Source organism: Sturnus vulgaris, chromosome 2 (assembly GCF_052056855.1).
Source record: "Sturnus vulgaris isolate bStuVul1 chromosome 2, bStuVul1.hap1, whole genome shotgun sequence".
Taxonomy (NCBI): Eukaryota; Metazoa; Chordata; class Aves; order Passeriformes; family Sturnidae; genus Sturnus; species Sturnus vulgaris.
In genome coordinates this window covers 56,513,651-56,535,953 of record NC_142244.1, presented here as the reverse complement: position 1 = coordinate 56,535,953, position 22,303 = coordinate 56,513,651, and the positions used below count along the sequence as shown (strand labels likewise).

General features: G+C 38.6%; 2 protein-coding genes and 1 non-coding gene across 8 annotated transcripts in view; 2 read left to right on the top strand and 1 right to left on the bottom strand.

The window, feature by feature from the left end:
- Positions 1-1,432: 1,432 nt before the first annotated feature.
- SERPINE3 (serpin family E member 3) lies at positions 1,433-4,800 on the top strand. Its single transcript, XM_088159634.1, has 2 exons — positions 1,433-1,827; positions 4,462-4,800. Exons 1-2 carry the CDS (start codon positions 1,569-1,571, stop codon positions 4,722-4,724), a joined length of 522 nt encoding a protein of 173 aa, XP_088015760.1. The 5' UTR covers positions 1,433-1,568; the 3' UTR covers positions 4,725-4,800.
- Positions 4,801-11,138: 6,338 nt separating this feature from the next.
- On the top strand, positions 11,139-14,774 carry LOC106865347 (uncharacterized). Its single transcript, XR_015801422.1, has 3 exons — positions 11,139-11,241; positions 13,273-13,359; positions 14,690-14,774. It is a non-coding gene; the product is annotated as an uncharacterized LOC106865347 (transcript).
- A 3,554-nt stretch (positions 14,775-18,328) lies between these two features.
- INTS6 (integrator complex subunit 6) overlaps positions 18,329-22,303 on the bottom strand; it is a 38,883-nt gene continuing 34,908 nt past the window's right edge. For 5 of the 6 annotated variants that reach the window (XM_088159632.1, XM_088159630.1, XM_014868852.2 and 2 more), the window contains 3 exons: positions 21,546-21,914; positions 21,009-21,102; positions 18,329-18,912 (listed from right to left, as the gene is read on the bottom strand). In XM_088159632.1, the coding sequence (XP_088015758.1) occupies positions 18,819-18,912; positions 21,009-21,102; positions 21,546-21,914 (557 nt within the window). In that variant the 3' untranslated portion in view covers positions 18,329-18,818. Of the gene's footprint in view, positions 18,913-19,342; positions 19,516-21,008; positions 21,103-21,545; positions 21,915-22,303 lie in introns of those variants that run through there. The other variant, XM_088159631.1, reaches the window with a different exon arrangement.

The following is a 22,303-nucleotide window of genomic DNA, read 5'->3' as shown; positions in this document are numbered from 1 at the left end:
ATGATGGGCAGGATTTGATCCCATCACATGAAGAAAGCCATGAACAGCTGCAACTACTTTTAAAGCAGTTCACAACCACAGCTCTTCTGCTTCTGGTCCACTCAAAGCAGACCCTTCAAGCACAGCACTTTGTTGTTTCTTTCCTTCTGGAAAGTAAAGAGTGAAAGAAAATCTTGCTATTTCGGATGGCATTAATTTTAAAAAAACGGGAAATAAAGACATTTTAATTGCATGGGATTTCTGAATAAGGTTTCAAAGTGGGGGTAAAAAAATAGCTGTGTGCCTGGTACACAGAGAGCCCTTTCTCTTCCCCTTTGTGGTAGAGGAATCAATGGAATTCATATAAAAGAAAGAGGGGGGTGGGAAGAGAGATAGGAGATGCCTTGCTCGGCACCAGCAGGTCACAAGTCTCATGAGGCTCGAGCAGGGCTTGCGAGGAAGTTGCTGACTCTATCACCATGAGTACCTTTTTGTTCCTTGCCTTGGATTTGCTGGTCAGTGGCATGCTGCTTTGCCTGGCTCTCCATAGAGCTTGTAGCCTACAGGAATTTGGACAGAGTGGTACAGACATCGCCGACAGAGACTCTGATCACTGACTATCCCTTTAAATGCAGTCTCATGACTTAGTCTTTGCTCCACTACCTATTAAAGAAGGAGACAAGACGTTCATAGGCAGCTTCCATTCAGGCACCCAGAAGAACACAGAAAGGCAAGACAATTTAACAGAGCTAACTGTGAGTAAATACGAAGCATTAGAGGTGCTCTCTAGAGCAAAGGGCATGGAGAAAGATTTGTAGGAAATCCTGAGGTGAAAGAAGGTGCAGTAACTTTAAAAATATACTTGTACACAATCTTCAAAAGGTGAAATTTTGTAAGGAAAGCTATTATCTCATTTTAACATTATTCCTTTAAAAATGGATCTAAGTTTCTCTTAATATAATGTTGACCAGTGCTTGATTTCCCATAAAAATCCGATGTGGTGATTTTGTGCTGCAAGCACTGGAGCCTTTTGCAAATACCACCTTTTCTTTTGCTGGCATAAATTTTATAGAAGGAATATCTGGGGGGAAATTTGAAGCCAGCCTTTTTCAAGCTTGGATCCAAAGCCCAGCCTGGAGCTTCCGATTATATTTCTGCACTTCACGAGGGGTGGCCTTCCTCCTGGGAGTGCTGGGGACAGAAAGGAGCTGTGGGTGCTCAGCAGCATGGAGACTGCACTGAGCTGTCCCATCATGTGTGCAGGTAGCTGATTTTGAAGAGGCTGTGTGTCTCCACGCTCTGCAATGGCCAACCATCTTATGTGCTACAGCATTCTGGAAAATTCAGTTCTTGTCAGTCAACAGATTCATCAGCACATCCATACATATTTATTTTCTTTTCTTTTTTCTTTTCTCTGTAGCTACTGAGTCGACCTGTACAAGTATTTTAACAGTGATCATTACTGTTACAAGTGATATCTCAACACTGATGGAAAGTTCCTCTGCCAGCTCAGTCTGTTGCTTTTCTAAATATATCCATGTCATTAATTGCAGGTATTAGCTGGTGGAGACTGTTCCCAGCTCGTCTTCATGTTGCCCATTTTATTCTCTGCATTTATCCTGTCTGCTTGCTGCTTACCCAAAGGGTTAAGCCTCTCCTATGAGGAGCTGAAAGAGCTGAAGACTGAATTTGCCATCAGTCTCTACCGGCACGTGTCTGAAGCAGAGAACAGGACCAATCTGGTAGTCTCTCCAGCAAGTGTGGCTGTTTCTTTGGAGCTGCTGCAGTTTGGAGCTCAAGGAAATACCTTATTGGAGCTGCAAGATGCCCTAGGATACAGTATTCATGGTAATGTACATTAACAAATACTTATTGTCTTACATTTTGCAATAAACTCATAGCTTTACAAAGGTGACAGGAATTGCACACATCATACTAAACTTCAGCTTTCTCTCTCACTGCAAGATGTAGTTTCTCCACCTTTGACAGTCAGGTATCAGATGACAAAGGAAACTCAAGGGAGTAGTTGACACACAGGTTATTATTCCTCTTTTTTCATTACTTACTCTCTTATGGCACAAAATACAGCTACATCTAGAAAAGCTACCTCCATGAACAGCAGGATTGCTTCAGATTTGCCGGAGGTTCATTGTGTCCACTGTGTCCTGGTCTCCCTTTGTGTGCTCTGCAAAGAACTGCCAGGCAGAGAACAGTGGTTTTCTCTCCTATCCCACTAACAAATTTTATGAAACCTGTAGTAGAAGCTGAATTATCTTTAAGACTTTTCTAATGGTATTACAACTGGCCAAAAAGATGAAAAGTTATCAGGAGACTGGCAGACAGAGATATACATTGGCAGATAGATGGTGCAATTCCATCTTTCCCTGAATGCAAGATAAAATATATTCACTGGGAATTTGGAAGGGATATGGGAAAGACAGATGTCTTTAAATCCAGCATTAAGTCAGCTGAATTTAAGGATGGTGTTTTCATTTTAGCTCTGGATTATCCTGCCATCTCAAATCGCATGTCAAAAACTATTTTACATTATGGGCAGAATGCTTATGAAAAGCAGATGACTGCCTCATCTTCAAAACTTGCAGCTTACATACAATACTTATGTATAGAGATAACACTGCTATTTCTCAGCATAAAATTTACCTTCGGGGTATGAAGACTAAAACCCACAGCAATTTCATTGTCCTGTGGTGTAACCAGCCTCAGTGACCACCACCATTCTGTACAGAATTGATATTCAACCCCAGCACAGCAGTAAGAGCTAAGATCTGTCTGATCCATACAGATACAGCTTCATGCACTGACACAGGGACAGTGCATCCAAATTATGAGCAGCTGATATAACAAAGCCTTCCTACAGGACTCCTATTTCTGTAAATTAAATTCCTAAACAACATTAATTCATACAAGGATTATACCTTGCTTGACACTTCTGGTCATTAGGGGCTCAGTTATTATGAAAGGACCTTACAGAATAACATTTCAAAGTGAAATTCGAGCACAGATCTCCACAGAAAATATAACAGTGAAGTGCAGGGGTTGTTCATGACCTGCTAGCTCTTTTATGCTCTCTTCTCCTCATGTGGCACATCATGGCAAGCAGACGTTTTATCTCCATTTTAGCTGTCTGTGGTATAAACCACAAGAGCTTTGGCTTTCAGTAATATTAATGCATGTGAGTGAAAATAAAGAAGGATGGGATCTGTTGTTATTGGTATACAGCGTATTTCCAGTAACAGAGAAGGAAACCACTTCCTCAAATGGTCTAAATCAAATAAATAAATACTTAGATGAAATTTCCTGTAAGAAGAATAAGCCCAAATTGTATATGTATGCATATATGATAAAATTCCTTTCTTCTAGTAGATGTTTGCATTAACGTTTCTGTTGGTCTGCCCTAAACAATAATGAAGGATATGGTTAAAACCTTAGCAGGCTGAGAACAATGAAAACATTGATGGTTCATTCACTGTTCACAGAGAATCTGCTCTTACGTGCACTTGTAGACTTCTTTCAACGTTTGGAAAATTTGTTCAACCTTTAGTCTAGTACTAACAAAAACAATGTATAATGGCATATATCTCTAGACAGCATAGACAAAATTATGTGCTTTCAAATGATTTATCCTTGCTGTTTTATTAAAGCAATTTAGAGCTGTTGTCCAAGTAAGAATTCAGGACTTTGGTTAGCTAAGCACATTGATGAAGTCACAAACTTGGGATACCACTCCTCATATTCATCTCTGCTTCTAATTTACCTTTTTTGATTTCTCACATCTTCCAGAGAGCTCACCAAGTGCTTCCACACTAATGTAAAACACACAAGAATAATGCTTTACACCTCAAACCATGTCAGTTTTATTAAAAAAAGAAAGAAGCCCACTATTGTGGACTGTATGAATAAAGGAGTGCTTGTAACACATGAAGAAACCTACCAGCTTAGTTTAGGATTGCCAGAGCTCATCAGCAATACTGGGCCAGTTTGGGACACCACCCTTCAGGAAATCAAATACCACCTAAGGGCAAAATGCGTCAGAGAGGCTATCAGGGTAGTGCCTTTCCTGAGATAGGTGGATAACATCAGGAGATGGAGATAATGGTATTGTGGCATTGGCAGCACAGCCAGTCATGGCCAGAGGCATGCTCACTGGTGGGAACTCAGAGAGTGCCCAAGAAAGAATAACTACCTTATGAAATGTGAGCCTGACATGAGATCAGCCACTTGACACATCTGCTCTGGGGTGATTTCTACAGACACATGAAGAGACCAGTGCATCACTGCCCGTGGCAGCAGTGCTTGACAGGAATACTCCATAAAGTCAAGGGTGCTCCAGTGCTTGTAGGGCTTTAACAGTCAGAGGACACCAGTGTCAGCACTGGAGCTGAGAGCTGTGGAGCCCTGGGGCAATCTCTGCTATCCTGAGCCTCAGCACAGTAATTGCAGCTTCTCTCTCTTGCCCAGTAGACCAAAGCATGCAGGATTTCATGCACACGGTGGATGAAGCAGTGACTGACTCCAGCCAAGGCCCAGTGGTCCAGCTGGGATGTTCCCTCTTTGTGGATGCGGGCGTGCAGCTCTTGCCCGACTTCGCCGAGCGTGCCTCGCGCTGGGCTAACAGCAGCCTGCTACAAACCAACCTCAGCGACCCCAACATCACCCACACACGGGAATGGATCACCACTGACCTTGCAGGTACCACAGGGACCCATGAGAATGGTTGCACATGAATGAAATGTAAAATAAGAGTAATGGGAGAAATTGCATCTAACCAAGCACAAAGGTTTTCCCGCACTCCATATTGCCCAAACCAAGACTAAAAGCCAGGAAACCTAATTCTTGTGTTAACTCTCACTTGTAATGTGAAGAAAGAGATGGAATAGGTTTGAATCTATAAGCAGTGTTAAGCTAGTAACCACTTGGCCTTGTTCCCTTAATTTTTAAAAAGGCAATCCTTTGCAGTGTTCTCAGTTTTAATTGGGAGCAGCCAAATTCCCCTTGGACCATATTCATGACACTGAATGCTTTGATGGTGCTACAGGGGACACGCAGGGGCATAAGCTCAAGTCAGAGTCTGACTTTAAAAAGTCGAAATGGGAAATAAAACCACTAACCAGCTCAATCTCAGCTCTGAGAAGAGCATGGACCAACAGGCAACCCCAGTGAGGTCCATGTGTAGGTGGGGAGGGGAGGGTAGAGAGTGAGCAATGCCTTGTGCCTCTTGGCCTTAGGGATGGAGAGTGGCCTCAGCTTGCTTTATGTAGTCATATGGACCTGGCCTTTAGGCCTGGGCATGTAGGACTGCTTGTGTCCCCCTCCCTTGTCTCTCTTCCTTGCAGATGGGGACGTGCGTGGGATGACATTGGAGAGCGCTGGGTCGTCACTCAGCCAGGTCACCCTGGTGAGCACCCTGTACTTCAGAAGCATGTGGCAACAAAAGTTTTCCTTTATGGATTCACAGATGTTGCCTTTTACCACACCAGAGGGCTTGACCTTGAAAGTGCCTACCATGCATCACACAGCTGAAGTTAACTACGGTAACTGTCCTTAATCCATATTTGATCTACTGTGCAATATGGAACAGATTTATTTAATTCCCACAGATACTACACTAAGATGTGTTGTTTTCCCAGCTTGGAGAAGTCTCAGAAGAAGTCTCATCAAATGAAGAGACCACTCAGGTGACCAAATTGACTCCTCATAATTCCAGGCAATTATGAAACACATCCGAGGTTCAAAATGGTTCCTAAAATATCTACTGTCCCTGTCCCATCCCTCACAGACCAACATCTCCCGGTACTCCATAACAAACTTGTCAGCTATAGGAAACAATCAAAAGGCAGCAATATATCATGCCAGGAGGAAGAAAGATGAGAGACTGAGGCTCCTGCAGTATATAAAGTCCTTTACAATAGCATGGAGCTGGTGAAATAAAGCTGGCTAGGAAGGACCTACAGTAGGAAGCACATCTGACCCCATGACAGAGGGGAAATTAAAACTAAAATTATGTCAAGCCCCTACCAACTTGATTTGTTGGGTAAGAAATTTCCTGGCCCTTCAGCCAAATCACTGACCCTTGAATGTGTGAGCACCAGAGGGAGCAGAGCATAACCAGGAACACCAGCACTGCAGACCTGTAGATCTGGTCACAGCCTGTCTCCAAGGCTTTAGGGGAAAACTGCAGGTCTTCAGAGACAAATTATAGAAAAAGGAGAGAAATTCTTATGTCATTTATACCAAATAAGTGGATGATCTCAGCATGGGCTTAAACCAGTATAAATATAGGTCAAACTTTTATTTGTATAATATATGAATACAGTGTAGGCTACTTTCAAAGGCTTGATGTATGTGGGTTGCTGACAGAAGGACTCATGCTGCAGGCTTGATTTTCTGCCACCAGGAATTATGCCAGTTAGCTATACAATCTCTTTCAAAATATAAAAAGCTCTTTTCCCTCCTACTCTAAATTTCAGAGCTGCACTTGGATAAAAACCTTTCAAATTCCAAATCTAAATTTTTTCAAGACAGATTTATATTTCTTCACATCCTGCCTTGTTTTATCCTTTAAGTTAAATAGTTTTTCTTCAGTTTTGATATTTACTCCCAAATGTAATTGCAAGTCACCAAATTTTCTCTCAATTTCCTGATAGTTAAGATGAAGATGCCAGACTCTTCAAAAACTATTCAAAAATCAAATGCTCCAAATTCTCTACTAGTTCTTTTTTTTCACTTTTCCAATTTAAATTAATCTTGTTTGAAAATAAATGAGCAGAAATGTACACAAAACTTTCAATGAGGGCATACACATGCCTGATAAAATGCTTCCACAATTTCTGTATCTTGATAAAAATACCTTGCATAGTGTATTGCAGAACCGGCTCGGGGTGGTTACTCAAGGTTGGACCCACCTGGGCCTTTTTCCTTTTGGCACTTTTTTCCTAGGTAAATCATGGGGAGGGAAATCTCCAGAGGTATATAACTTCTTTGTGTGTTTTTGACCCACCATTTTGTTTCCACCACTCCAGACTTCATGGCAGTCTCACTGTTTGTCTTTGATAAAAGTCCTGAGCATTAACAATACTTTGGAAAGCTACTAGTGAGCCTTTTCAATCTCTTGTACCTTTGTTCATTGTAGTTTCTCCTTCAAGTGGCTGCTTGCTGCCTTTCCTTTCTGGTTCTGTGCCACCACTTCTACCTGTAAATAGTGACACAGTGAAACAATGTTTAATGTTTTGCCTAAAACTGGATGGCTGGATCTATACATTTTTGTCAAATTAGTTAACTCAAGTAACTTAGTAAAAAAAGTTTATAGTTTTGTTTGCCAGTCTACATGATATTGCAATTTATCTCACTTTCTACTTCTCTCTGTGACCTGATTATTCTTTTCTCCAGAGTATGTCCTAAAGCTTCTCAAAGACAGACCTAAAGTATTCCAGATTGCCTTCTTTTTCTTACAAATGTACTCCGGTTTCCTAGTCATGGGAAACAACATAATTCTCAGGCTATTAAAAACCTTTGCTGACTCATTTGCAATTCCACATCGAAATTCTTCTAGTGATCGTTCAGACCCCAGATTATTAAATGACAAAAGGCAGGGGGCTGCTGGTGCTTGTACAAGCAGAGATCTCAGGTAAAGCAAATTACCAGGAATTCCACAGCTGAGCTGCATTGTCTGACCATATCTTTGCTCTGGAGTCTTTGCAAAGGTGATGTGAAATCATTTGTTGTGCTCTGCCGACCACTTGCCTAGGCACAAGGAACTGCCATCCTATCATCCTTAAGTAGGTAGCTGAAGCACTAAATTTTTGCACAGAAAAGGAAAGACAAAATACTTGGATTACCTTTCATCCAGCCTGAAATGTGTGAGCTCCCTGCAGCTGGAGAGACTTTTGAGAAAAGCCAAAATAGAAGGGACCACTTAAAATTTGCTGGTTGTCAGATTCGAGTGGGCCAATTCAATCTCTGTTGCTAAAAAATCCAGAAACGTTTCTAACAAATCAGTTTAAAATTAATGCAAAAGACTGTCTCAGTACAACTAAACAGAGAACTGAGATGACTTTCCTTCATTATTAAATGATAGCAGCTGTGTCCCACCAGGATTCAAAACACAGAGTGAGAAAGATAAGCTGTGGCCTGCTATCAATTGCAGCATTTACAACATTGTTTATCCTTTTAACATTGCCACGAAGAACAAACCAGCCTGGGGACAAGTAAGACTGCTCTAAGAAAATGTCAACATTACTGTTCACACACACTTCTTAAACACCACAACTATTTTACATATTCATTTTTCCAGGCAATTTGTTAATGACGTTTGAATTCTAATTTAGCATATGTGTAATCCTTATGGGATGCTCAAAATTAGTTCAAGCAAGGAATACTAAATGTTCTGACTCAATCTAAAGCCTTTGATTTTCTTTCTAATTAATAAATAAGGACTGTATAACCTTTGTGGAGAATGTGCTGACTTCAAAATATCAGCATGCCCACAAATTACACCACTCATGTCCAGTGCACTGCAAATATAAATCTTCCTTGCCTACCCATTAGAAATCAGAACATCTTTTCCCAACAAATGATCCACATGCTGGGAGTTAGTTTTAACAGAGAAATTCTCTCCAGATTGCAAGGCAGGAGGGCTGATCTAAGAGCCTAAAATTTAATCTAGCAGAACAATCAACACTTAATGAATCCTATCTAGTCCATATCTGCAAAACTAACAAACACTGTAAATATTTGAGAAATCCCATAGTTATGTATTTATTGCCAAATATTTAGGTATCACAAACATGAGCTATCCATATACAGTTATTTACAACCACTGTCTCAAAAATTGCAAGCATCTACTCTTGAAGATACAACTGCTGCAGTTGTGTGAAGACGTAGATTGGATATTTTGCATGGCCTGCAGTAAAAGCAGTAAGACTTTCACTTGTGCCTTGTAGTTAAGTTACATTTAACTCCTGAAATGCTACTTACTGCATTCTCAGGTGAAAAAATAAGGAAGCAAAATTGTGACAGCTGAATCTGTTCTACTGTATAACAGAGTCCATTAGAAAGGCCTGGATTAATTGCTTTTTGGAATATGGGATGAAAATGGTACTTTTAAATGGCTGCTACAAATTGCTGTAAAACTAATTGCAAGGTTGGAAGCTCTCCAGCTTTTACTTTTGAGACTAATTTTTATGACCTTCATCTGATTGCGATAGGTCTCTATGCCTAGACTTAAAAAAATTATAAATTTGGTGCTTAAATAAATAAATAGTTAATGGTTAAATAAGTATACACTAGCTCTTGTTTAATACAACTATCTTTTTCTTGAAATAAGGTTAAAATTGACTTTTAAAGGTAGTAAAGATGGAAATATGAGCCAAAGTATGTTTCAATTAATCAAGTAGGACACTCTGCATTTTGTTTTTGTGGTTCCTATCTGTTGTAGGAAAATTTTAGTGAAAAAATATTATAAAATTATAAGTTTATTCAAGGAACATACATTGTGGGAAGAGTCATCATTGCTGTCATTGCCTTAGTAGTTTTGGGTTTTTTGTCCCCAAACTGAGGAAGAAGGAGAGCTGTTCTGTGGCAAAGTAATAAAAATCCATGCTCTGTTGAGGTGATTCTTCAGGTACTGCCAGTGGCGCTGGCACTGCTCTGCCAAGGTATCTGTGTCTCTGACACACTCAGCTCTGTTCAGGTGAGATTACTGGGAGTTAACAGCAACCTGAGCTGCCTACAGGAGCCCAAGTGCAGGAGCCCACTCCTTACATCCCACCACAGCTGCTCTGAACTGACTGCTGATCCCAGCAGGGTTGTGGGTTCAGGGTTTTCTTCCCACCTGGATAATGAAATAAGATCTCTCTTTGCCCACCCACAGGCCAGTTCCAGACTGCAGCCCTGGAAGCTTTCAGTGTGGTTGAGTTACCCTACCTGGGGGAGAAACTCAGCATGTTCCTAGTGCTTCCCAGCCACAAAAGAACACCTTTGTCCCAGATTGAGTCTCACCTTTCTGCCAAAACCATAACCCTCTGGGCCAACAGCTTGAAGAGAACAAAGATGGACATTTTTCTGCCTAGGTAAGCAATGTTAGCACAATGGATTCACTACTTCAGCTGTCAGAATTCCATGTGACAGTGCTGACACAAGCACTGTGTGAGCAAAGTCAAATTACATGCTTTTGGTTTCATTATTCATCACATTATCAGAGATGCTCTAACCCTTTCATAAACCACAGAGAGGTGAGCCAGGAATGACAATACTTTCTGGTTACACTCTGTACAAAAAACCATAAGGTTAAAAAACCTAAGTATTTCAGTTGATCCTACAGCTTTTACTTACTATTTGTTTAGGGTATAAATCCTTTAAGCATCTAAACCCAGAGAAATGTTGCTGGACCTTTCCCACACTCATTTTTCCATTTGTTTAAGGAAGAATGAACATAGAACCTCCTAAAGACACATTAATCTGTATTTTTTAAACTTGCCAGAGTACTAAAAAGGCACTGGACAAAGAGCTTGGCCTCCCTCCAGCTGTCATAGCCATCTCTCCATGCACAAAGCAGGTTTCACTCATCCATTTTCCACTTCAGTCAGTTGTTTTAGCAAACATCTATTCTGGAACTATTTTCTATCATCTACTCTAATGAAATTGCATACCAGGAAGACTTAAAGCCTTCTGCAGCTATGTGGCTAAATCTATTGTATGGATTAGCATGGAAGGGCTTCATTTCACACCTCCTACAATATATCCATCACATTAACAAAGCACTGAAAACCAGTGTGTACATTAATATTTGTTCTCTTCATGCTAATTTTTGGGAAATGTTTCCAAGGGCCATTTCCTATATCCAAAAATAATATTAGAAAGAGAACACTTTGGGAAAATGCAGAACTCACATGCAAAGAAGACTTAGCAGCAATCTAATTGCAACAGAGGGTGGTGAGGGATTCCTTGTGTTAATGTCTTTAGGTGAAGGTGAGCTACTTTTCTACAAATACACTGACTCAGACAATGCACTGGGCTCATACAGGAAGTGATGGATGAAATCGAAAGGCTTGAAAGAAATTGTATCTGTTAATAATTGTATCTTTTAATTCTACAAAACTCTTCAATTCCTGCATTTAAATAAAATCTATCATATTAATTTCAGGTTCAGTATTCAAAGCCTTTTTGATCTAAAAACAGTTCTTCCTGCCTTGGGAATTAGAGATGCATTTGATCCCATCACTGCTAATTTTAAAGGCATTTCAGGTAAGAGGCTTGACTGAATACAAAATTATCCTTGACCCAATAGTTATAGACTGACATTTGAATAATTTGTTAGACCTAGGTCTTGTGAATTGACTGTACTTCTTTATCTGTGAAACTCTAAAGAACTATTCATATCAACTGCAATTATATTTTGAGCTGTTTTGCAGCAAGGAGGAACCTGAAAAGGACAGGTTTCGTTCTGGTCCTGAACTTACTTTTTTCTTGTCTTTAAGATTAAAGCTGTCAAGATAGTGTAGGCCTGGGAAAATGGTTATTTATTAAGAAATTTAGGATGCTTTAGTAAAACTTGCATTCTTATTTGTGTTTTTAAATAGTTATTTAGTAGTGAGGGATGCTGGTCCAACAAGTCTATGTTCCAACTCCTGACACTGCAAACAATACTGGTTTGTGCCCAGGCTATATTGCCTTGCTAATCCAGTAGTCAGTAGACAAAGTTGTACTTTCCCTTTGCTAAAATACTGTTATGATTAAATTCTTGGATTTGGAACACTGGAATTCTTCTACTCCTGGGAAAATTTATCCCCATTTAATATCCTTTTTTTTAAAAATTTCCAAATTATCTACTCCTTTTCTTTTGACTCCTTCCAGCAACAAGATATTTCAACTGAGTAATTTCTGCTCACAGTAAAGACTTGGGAATGGTAGCTGCCCAGAAAGAAGCTCACATTCTTGTGCATGTGAGTGAATAAATGAGATTGCTCCAATTCAGGCAAACCTGCTTTTGCAGAAAAGTTGCTTTCCCGGGATGAACCTCAGAGGGCACATTACTCATGGAGTTTTTTATGCTGCTTTTAAAACGGAACATAGCAATGCTCTATTGCAATATAGATCTCAGACTGCACATAGATGCACATGAAAATAATTTGTTACTGCTCACTGCTGCTTTACATATTGCAAACAAATGTTAATATACCAATAAACTACACGAGGATGTATTTTTATAAAGTTAATATCTATTTAAATAAGATAAATACTTTGGGGAAATCAATTCCATAAACAACATAATTTATCAGCTTTGTCATACAGGATAAGCCTTTAGGAGTAGTTGATCCTGCCCTGGTAGGGTTATAGAACAAAGTATATGCTGAGGCCCTTTTTCATTCTACCCTTACACCACTGTGTCATAGCAGTAGGGTTCTATGTGGTCTAAGAGTTATGTAAGGCACAGTTTACAAGGAGAATGTATCTTTTACTTAATAAATAGATAATTGGGGGAAAAAAAGTTAAGTTTTCACTTCCTCCTCCATATGAAGCAGAAGGATAATCTTCAGAATATTTACTCTCAGATGACATTTTGCAAACAAATGTGTAACTTCATTTCAGACCTGAAATAGCTTTTTTATACCTGAAAGCTTGAATTTTTCCCCTCAAAATATATAAGATTCCTCTACTTTTTAAAGTTCTTCCTTTCCCTAGTTTTGTCCTGCTTGCTTCCACTCCAGTTTTTCTGACTGGACAAAATTAAGACAGATAAGATAAAATGCTCTTTTAGCATTTCTTTGATTTTACCTACATGTTGGACTTGGTACTTGAATTCAGACAAGAAAGAAAAAACTTCAAAACTTCTCAACCTTTCCTGCTTTCTGCCTTTTGCGGGCAGCTGGAATAAAGCAGACTTGCAATACTCTCTTCTATGTCTGTCTGAAATTATTTCTTTTCCAAGGTGCATTTTGTGTCACAGTTCCATTGTTTCTTCCTGAAAAGCATTTTTTCTACATTTTTCCCTTTCAAAAGTTCTTCAGTTCTTTCATTGTCCTCACTCTGTTAAAATTTCTATTTTCACCATGTAACCTTGCCTTCCACAAGGAAGACCTCTCAAGCTAGTGACTCCCATTCAGCATTCAATCTACTGTTACCCATATAGTGGGAAAACAGTCAAAGGCTGAAATACCTAATAGTTATGTGATCCTTAGATTCTGCAGGGAAAAAAAAGTAAAACCGTTCTGATTTTTTAAAAGATGTTAATATTGAAATGCAGAAAATAACTTACTAATTTTTGACATTTTGCAGAGCAAGATAGTCTTTATATTTCAGAAGCTATTCACAAAGCAGAGATTGAAGTAACAGAAGATGGTACAAGGGCATCAGGAGCTACAGGTAAATCAAATATTCAGACAAGCTTCTCACTTCTGGAGCTACCACTTCTCCTCCCTGCTCCCAGGAAGGAATTCAGGAGGCATGTAGAGAGAGCATGGCAGGGCATCTCTGTGGTGCCCAGCCTGTTGCACATCCCCTCACTCCAACATCCCACAGCTGTAATACCAGAAAGAGCCAGAGTACACCTGAATTGAGGTATTCAGTATTTCTCTAAAACCAATCCTAAATAAGACACCTGTGCACATATGGGGGTGTACAGAGAACATCTGGTACTACTAAATTAGCCTTTCTGCAGAGCTGTACAGGTTTAAGTTTTGTAACAGTTTTAATCTCTATTGGAGCAGTAATATTTTTAATAATTTTGTGGTAAGTCCCATACAAAATAAAAGATTTTAGGTGGCTTCAATTACATACCAAAGACAAGAGAAATAGACCTTTATTCCCTTGAAACCAATGCCAAGAAATCCCTTAACTCCAGTCAGACCAAGCTGACAAGCAGACTTTTAAAAGTACAACATTTATTGTTTAAAGTTTTGGATCTTGTCACATGATGACTTGAAATGGCACTTTTTTTTTAAATAAGCACTAAAATAGTGCCCTCCCAAACTAGTGTTATCATGTCTTACTTAAATTTTCAAACTAACTCCATTGTTTAACTGTTCAAAAAACAATCCAAATCTGGTGGGTTTCATTTTGGGGGGGAGGGGGTTGACAACATATTCTTAATGCTATATAGCTAAAAGGAAGAATTTATTTAAACAAAGTGTATTTTAATAATAGCTGAGCCATCATAATTCTTAAAAACTCTTTATTTAATCTAATAATTAACACACAACCGGAGAGCAAAGACAGTCAAACTGAGTTGAGGATACTCGATTTTTTTGAGAGCTCTGACAAGAGAAATTCTAGGATCACATAGGTATTTCCCTGCTGCTTGTCTCCTAATTGGATAAGGAGCTACATTTGTGCCTTACTTATCTTTTTCATCAGAACAGCATGGCTAGGAATTGGCTAACAGGTGAGGCAATGGCATGGTATGACTTGGGTAGAGTTAGGGATGTGATGACAACAAAATTCACCTTTCAGATCCAATGCCAGGCAGACGCCCTTGAGCATTGAAATATGCACTACCTGCATGTAGTCTCACAACTCCTGACTTGTTAATACTGCCAGACTGATTTCACTGTTGGACAAAATTGTTGTTTTAGTCTTAAAGCAGAGGAGCAACTCAAAAGTCAAGGTACTAACATATACAGAGCTTGAGTGCACTGTATGGAAGATGGAAAGAAAATAGATGCATTTTACTGATATTTTCTTTGTCACATTACAGCAATGGTCTTGCTAAAAAGATCTCGAACACCTGTTTTCAAAGCAGATCGACCTTTCACATTTTTCCTGAGACAAGCTAATACAGGTATGCATACTCTGCCTTTCAGGAGCAGAATCCCCCACAAGTAGCACTGAGATCAATACAAACAGAACACCATCCTTCAGTCCAGGAAATTTCAAATAACCATGGAAACAGTGGGGTTTGGAGTTCTAAAGCATAGTTTTAAATTTCCTTAAAAATAATGTATAATAGTCATAGAAGTCCTGGAAACCAGTAGCCACCTCTTTGGACACGCAGTATGTGATCAAAAATTTTCCATCAAAATTATAGGCACTAGAGAGATCTCACAGATGCTGAATGCTCCAGCATCAGAAACTGATCGCTACAGGGCAATTCAAATTACAAATGGGCTGGACCAGCTGGATTAACATCTGCAACACTTAAAATAGAAACCTTTCCCTATAAAGGAAACTTTCCTATGCCTATACTGATAGCAAGCCTTCTGCCAAAAAATGTTTCTTTGAAACTGTTAACTCTTTACCTCCCCTAGCACCTAAACATAAACCACCCAAAACACCCCAACAGAACTGCAGAGTATGTCTTAGACTGAAGCATCACAGTGCTCCTTCAGCTTCAGTAGTGGATTATAAATCTCATTTCAGATGGCCAATCACATCAAGTTACTCCAGAATGTCTGCCAAAAGAAAACATCCTATAGCTAGTTAGCAATAATGAAGAAGTGCATTATGCACCATTTAGCAGGTATTTGCTACTCTGAAGCATCAGGCCAATCTCCAACAACTCTTATTCTTAACAATGCAGCAATTTTGCACCTGAAGTATTTCCCTAAAAATCGTGTGAACCACCACATTTTCTCTCATAACTGGGGTCACAGCCATTTAGATTTTCAAGGAACATATAGACATTTATAGGGCTCAGTAAAACACCGAGGCCTAGAACAAAGACAGGAATTATTTCCCTTATCTGCTTCCAAGCAACACACACTTGTTCTCTTAGTCAGTGCATACATAGTACCGGTGTATGCAACATTTTGTTTTAGAAAACCCTGCCTTAAATTTTGACCACAGTGCAAGGACCCAAAGAGAAAATTACAGACTCCGCTGGGATTTTGTTTGAAACATGCTTTGGCAATCATTACCAGTCAATGAACAAAAGTATTTTACTTGGCAAATGCAGAATTTTAAAACAAAAAGGCACTAATAAGCTCACCTATGAAACATGAGCCACAGACTCTTCAGGATTAAAAACCAACTTACTTTGGTGAATAAAACGGTCAGTTTATAATATATATATAAATTATATAAAGAGGAAGGAAATCCAATTGTAAAATAGGATTTTTATGTGAAGCATAAAATACATACCTTCCAATCAACTCAATCAAAAATATATTTCTGCAATTCAAGCTTTTTAATGCAAAAAGTTAAAACATTCAGTCATTTTGTTTGCTCAGACTTAGTGATTCTAAGTTTTTGAGGTATAGAAAACTTGAACAGGTAAACAAGATCTATTTTTCATTCAGCTGTCTAAAAGAGCTTAAAACTTCTACGCCCATAAAGTTAATAATGTAGACCAAAACTATTCATTGCATTAATTTTATAATAATAGCGGAAATTCATTTTTCAGTTCTTAAAATAGCATAGTTCTGCTCAAAATAATTGAAAAAATTAGAGTTTTTTAATCTGAATTTCAGGTTTGAGCACATTCCCTTGGAAAGACAGGCAAAAGGTAACAGCAGTATGAATAGCCAAACAAATCCAGTGAAGCTGAGGCAGTCATTTCATTCTCTTCTGTAACTAAAATATGAACACAAAGCAATGCACTTAGGTTCTGTTTTGCTCAGTGTAAGTTTCAGATTTTGGCAGATTCCTGGTCTGGGCTATCAATTATTTAGAAAGGTGTTTTTAATACAGAAATGTTTAGATCATTTTAAGACAAGCATGCAATTGCAGTCAGTTTTTCCATACAAGCAATGAACGATTCTATGATCTGCTAACTTACGTATTTAAACTGTATTACACTTTGAAGATGTGGCCCCAAACTGAAATAATGTTAATATTGTTTTAATTTACAGGTTCAGTACTTTTTATAGGAAGAGTTACAAATCCTTCATAATAAGCACTAAATGCATACATTGCCTTCTGTTCCTCCTATGATGAGCTTTCCTCCAATGAAATTAAAGGCTACATTGTATACATTTATTAAAACACAGTTTTAAGCCTATCACTTTTCCAACAATAAGCAAGAGCAAAAGCTTTCCACTACCTTCTTACATTGTAAACACTGATGAAAGTTAGAGCTGTCTAGCAATCAGCAGCATTACAACTGCAGCAAAGACAGTATCCAAATAAACATTTGCAAAAAAAGGAACAGGTTTAGCCTCCTACATGTTTAACAATATGAGCCAACAGCTTCTCTTCAACTTCATCATGGCTAAAGTCAGCTTGACTGTTGCTGAGTATGTAGGTCATCTGAATGAATCACAAAAAAGCTTTTTGATGTTATTTTTCAAGCACAATTTTATTTCCCTGTACTGAAGTCAAAAGCTTAAGAACAAAACTGAAATTCTTTCTGGCCTCGGTTATAACCAAGCTGATAGAGAAGGTAACAAGCAAGCAGCAAAAGGCTGTGAAAAGAAAATCAAGTTGAAAGGCTGTTTTAAAACTGACACAGAATCACAGAATCAGTAAGTTGGGAAAATACCCCTCAGATCATAGAGTCCAATCATTAACCCAGAACTGCCAAGTCCACCACTAAACCAGGTCTCTAAACACCACACCTACACACTTTTTGAACGCTTCCAGAGATGGCAATTCTACCACTTGCCAGGGCAGCCTGCTCCAGAGCAGGTAAGAAGCAGAAATATCCACTCAGTGACCAAGCAAATGCTGCCAAAAAAGGTAGCAGTACTACCTCTACTGCCTTCGAAGCATACACAACATAGAAGAGACATTCCAGAACACTGAATGTGACTACTGGCATTAAGAAAAATTGAGGTGTTTTTCAGCACCCTGACAAAAGCTGGGATACAGCAACTCATGGCATAAGCATCAGAAGCCCAGGCCCATAAAGATTTTGGGTGAAGACTGTAAACCACTTACTCCCAAGAAAAGCATCAGAGAAGACTGGTTTATTCAGCTCCCATTGAATCAAACAAAGCCTTCCAGATAATTCAGAGCATCTGGCACAGCTGAAAGACACAGCCAGTAAAGCAATCAGTGATATTTTATGTCCAGGCAGAAGCACCCTGTGGCTGTTCCTGCACTTGTAAACATGTAAAATCTTCTGATACAGGAAACCTCTGTGCAGCCTTCCTCAAAGGCTACTGACCCCCTGCTTTACTGCACTGTATCCCTCAATAAAACTGCTGGGTTTGTCATGGCTGCAGATGTGCATACAAAACATCACTTTGTTATGCTGGTCACCAAAAGTGCAAAGTACACGATATCCTACTGTAGCTGCAATTCAGCATTAGCTCTTGCACTCATTCTCTGATTAAGAGCAGAATATCCAGTGATGCAAAACCACTCTTCATCCTTTAACACTGATACCAGAACACAGCAGCTCTGGAAAGGGAAGGCAAAACAAACCATTCCAATAAAAACTGTATTCAAACCTACACAAAGATTAAAATAGAGATTTTATTGATGGAATAACAAAAGTGCTTTTCTTAAATATTTTTCAAAATACATTTATACAACTTACAATAATATATCCAAAATAACTGTATATACAAAACATTACCTTGTTTAATGTATGTGCTTTTTTTTTTTTTTTGAAAATTACAAAGCAACTTTTTGGCAGAGTTCAACCTTAAGAGGTGATAGTTTTGAAGATTAGATTAAGAAAAAATAGAACCTGAGGGAAAGTGACACTTATGTCCATGACAAGCAAGAACTTCTCAATTTAGTTAAATAAAAATGTTTTTGCAGTATTTTTCACATTAGAAAAATAACAGAAGTGAAAAAAAAGGAGAATGGATACTTCTCATCATTTTATTGAGCAGCTTCTCATTCTTTCAGGTACAGGAACTTGAGATAAGAGTGCATATCAAAAATGAATGCAAGTAAGAACAGCAGTGCCCTGCTGTGGCTCTCTCCTGTGCAGTTTCTTAGCTGTTGTTGATATGGTTGACCTGATTGGATCTGCGATGTATTTCTTCCAGAAAACTCTCAAGCTGTTCTATCAGCATTCGTTTTTTAAACCTGGATTTAAAAGAAAGCATTACAATGGATGCAGAGAGTAATACATGAAACATCACTGAAAAAACTTCTACTGACCTCTGGAAACTTCAGGAGCAGTAAATGATGAGGCTATATATACCTCATATGTATACATACACTGTTTCCCAATGCTCTGGTAAACCACTAACTTGCTTTTCTTTTTGCTGAATACAAAACTACATTTACAGGAGTTTATTATAGCACATTATTATAGCTGGACATCACATAGGTCTCAGAAATCCAGGAAAAAGAGTTAAGAGTTTGTTCATTCCATAAGTAAGTACAGAAATAAAATATACATCAAAAGAACTATAATCTTAAAGCTGGCAAACAGCTTTTAGGGATTATTTGCATGCCTTCACAATGCATTCACCAAAGTTAACGAAGTTGGTACTGGTAGAGGAACAGCCATTACACAGTGCAAAGCAGATTTCCTGACAAAAAAACAAATTAAAACTTCAAGAAATAAATTAAAGGAAAATACAGGCAATCCAAACTCCATACCTCTGAAGTCTCTGCAGCTCTATTCCGTATCACTTGTATAAATTTCATCAGTAGGCCATTATGTCTCCTCTGCTTACAACCCTACAGCAGGAAGTACAACTCCTTGCTGTTTCCAGCTAAACCCTCCCCCTTGCAACATTTCTGCACCTCTGAGAAGCCACTTCTGACCAATGCTTTGGTAGCCATATGTGTTCAAAGGCAGGCAGCAAGGAAAATATTTTTAACTATATCCCAAGTTCAGTCCCATGACTTCACTAAACCCCAGTAGAAGCCTCTAGTTCCAGTCAGGTACCCTGGCCCATGTCCTTGGCTCAGAGAGACAGATCACAAGTCTCCCCACAATCACTGATGCACCCAAGAGCAAGACTTAACCACTGCCAAATTTTGTAGGAGTCTCAACTAAAGACAGCTGGAATGAAGAGATTGTGCAAGAGAAATGACAGTTACAGGTGATCTTAAAAGCCTAATTTTACAGGTACAAAAATTCCAATCCCACTAAGGGCTGCCACAAACTCCAAGAGCAACAGTTTTGTTTTGGTGTGCTGGGACAGTGAGGAAGAACATGAAATTTACAAGACGCAGAACAACTCTGACAGGCAATAAAACAAGCAAAAGCACAATAAGGCAATGGTTGCTATAGGAAGAGCACAATCTACATAAATGTACGTACCCCACCAAGCTGGCAATAGAAGGCTAGAGAATCTGTATGAATGTCCAACATTCAGCCTACCTTAAACTCTCAGCATGGTTTTCTCCTAAAATTACTTTGTTTTTTAATAATGAAATATGCTTAATGCAACAGAAAAAGACCTGACTACTATAAAACAGATTAGAGGACAAGAAGCAGCTATTCTCTGAGGTTACTGAAGTAAGCCTCAAAGTTCTGGTTATATTTACGATCCATGCAAGATCCTGGAATTACTAGTTCCCTGCAACTCAAACACGACTGGTTCTAATACACTGCTCCTTTGTTCCTCTCAGGAAGCATGTAGAAGGCTAAGTATGGACAGTATCTAATGATAGTAAAAGGAACAGTTTCTACCTGGATGAAAAACACGGGGTTTAAATCCTTATCAAGTCACTCTTGTCCAGAGAAAATTTGTCCATTTCTAACGTCTCACACAGGCCTACACTATCTCTGAATGAAGTACGCTGAAGAGTAGAAACATATCTTTATGAGCATACATGAATTTAAAACCTATTTTTAGGATAAGATGCTGTTTCTGAAAGCCTAATTCCCAGTAATTGTCAGTTCTGTAACATTTTCAAATTAGCAGTACACTCACACCTGAACTTTTTGATTTTTTTTAAGTTACCTTCTCTTTCTATACCACTGTCTATCTACATTGACAGATTTTTCAGTTACAGTTGCTAATATCTTTAAGCCAAAATCCAAGGGAAAAAGGTAATCCTTTACAAACAAGAACTCACAAAGGCTTATGCATTTCTGCTCTTTCATGGGGAATTATTTACTTGCAGTTCAAAGCCTTGTTTCCAAACAACCACGTGATTGTCCAGCAGTTATACGTGGCATGAATGGTGCAGTTTAAGAATAATACAATTGTGTTACCTACCTTGAAGCTTCTTTGATAACATTCTGTAAAAATATCAGTCGTGTTTGTAAGCTTCCTTGTACATGCTTCAGTAAAAAGAAGATTCTTTCATATTCTTAAACGTCGAGAGAAAATAAACATCAGTTATTTAAAAGATGCCTACAAGGATATCTGGTTTAGTAGATTCAAGTGAAATGCAACATTCGACTTTTGTAAACTTTTAAGCTGTATCTCACATCAACTGGAGCAAGAACATCTTATTTAATGAGAACCAACACTTAAAAAACCCAGGATATTGCTTAAGATATTACTAACACCTATTAAGTTAATTCTAGTATGGATATAAAAACATGACTTCCATGAACACTGAAAGGTATAGCAATGTTTTAATCACTCCTACAGTAAGTTTTTAGCAGAAGTTTTAAAACAAATCTTTACAGCTTTAAACTTAATTTTGCTTCAGTCTCATGGTCCAGTACACTTCTAAAATAGTGATCTAACATGAATTCTTTGTTTAACTCTCAAGCCAATTATCTGAAAGAAATTCGGTATACTTACTCCTTCCTGGTTTTCGGATCTCTTTCATAATTTGTGCTCTTAGCTCTATATTAATCTCTCTGGAACTTCTGCAGTGTATTGGTTTTTTCCCTTTGCTAGGTGAAGACATTGTCATGTTCTCTTCAGTACTTGGCTCTTTGCTACCTGATTCCTCGTGATTCTCCAAAAACCCATCAACGTTCAAATTATTCCCTAAATGTTCATGGCCTACATCCTCTATATGAGCTGTCGGTCGATCCAATGAATTGAATGTTGAAGAGGAAAGTGAAAACTCTGAATCCACAGCATTTGGGAAAACATCCGAGGAAAGGGGGTCTGTAACGTGATTCCCAATGACATCAACTCCAATTTCATTATTTGTTTCTGATGCTGAAAAAATAAAGATTACATTTGCCACATTCAGAATCCTTATCATCTGATACAAATAAATTAGTCAGATCAGTATTAGACTCTTAAAACAATGCCCCAGCTCATACAGTCTACTGTAGATTATAATACTGAGCCCATCATTATCTCCTGGCAATTAACAACTTCCAAAATATCACAGGTATATTCTTTGTATGAAAAAGGAAATTACTTATGGACTACCAACAACAGAAAAACCACCTGTAAAGAGTGATTTTATGACATGGTGTCTTTCCCCCTTTAACTCAAGTTTACTCTAGTACTCAATAGTGAGAGTTACACAACTCAGCTTCACACCCAGGGAAGTGATTTCATTGCACTAGAGCAAAACTCAAACTAACTTCATGCTGTGA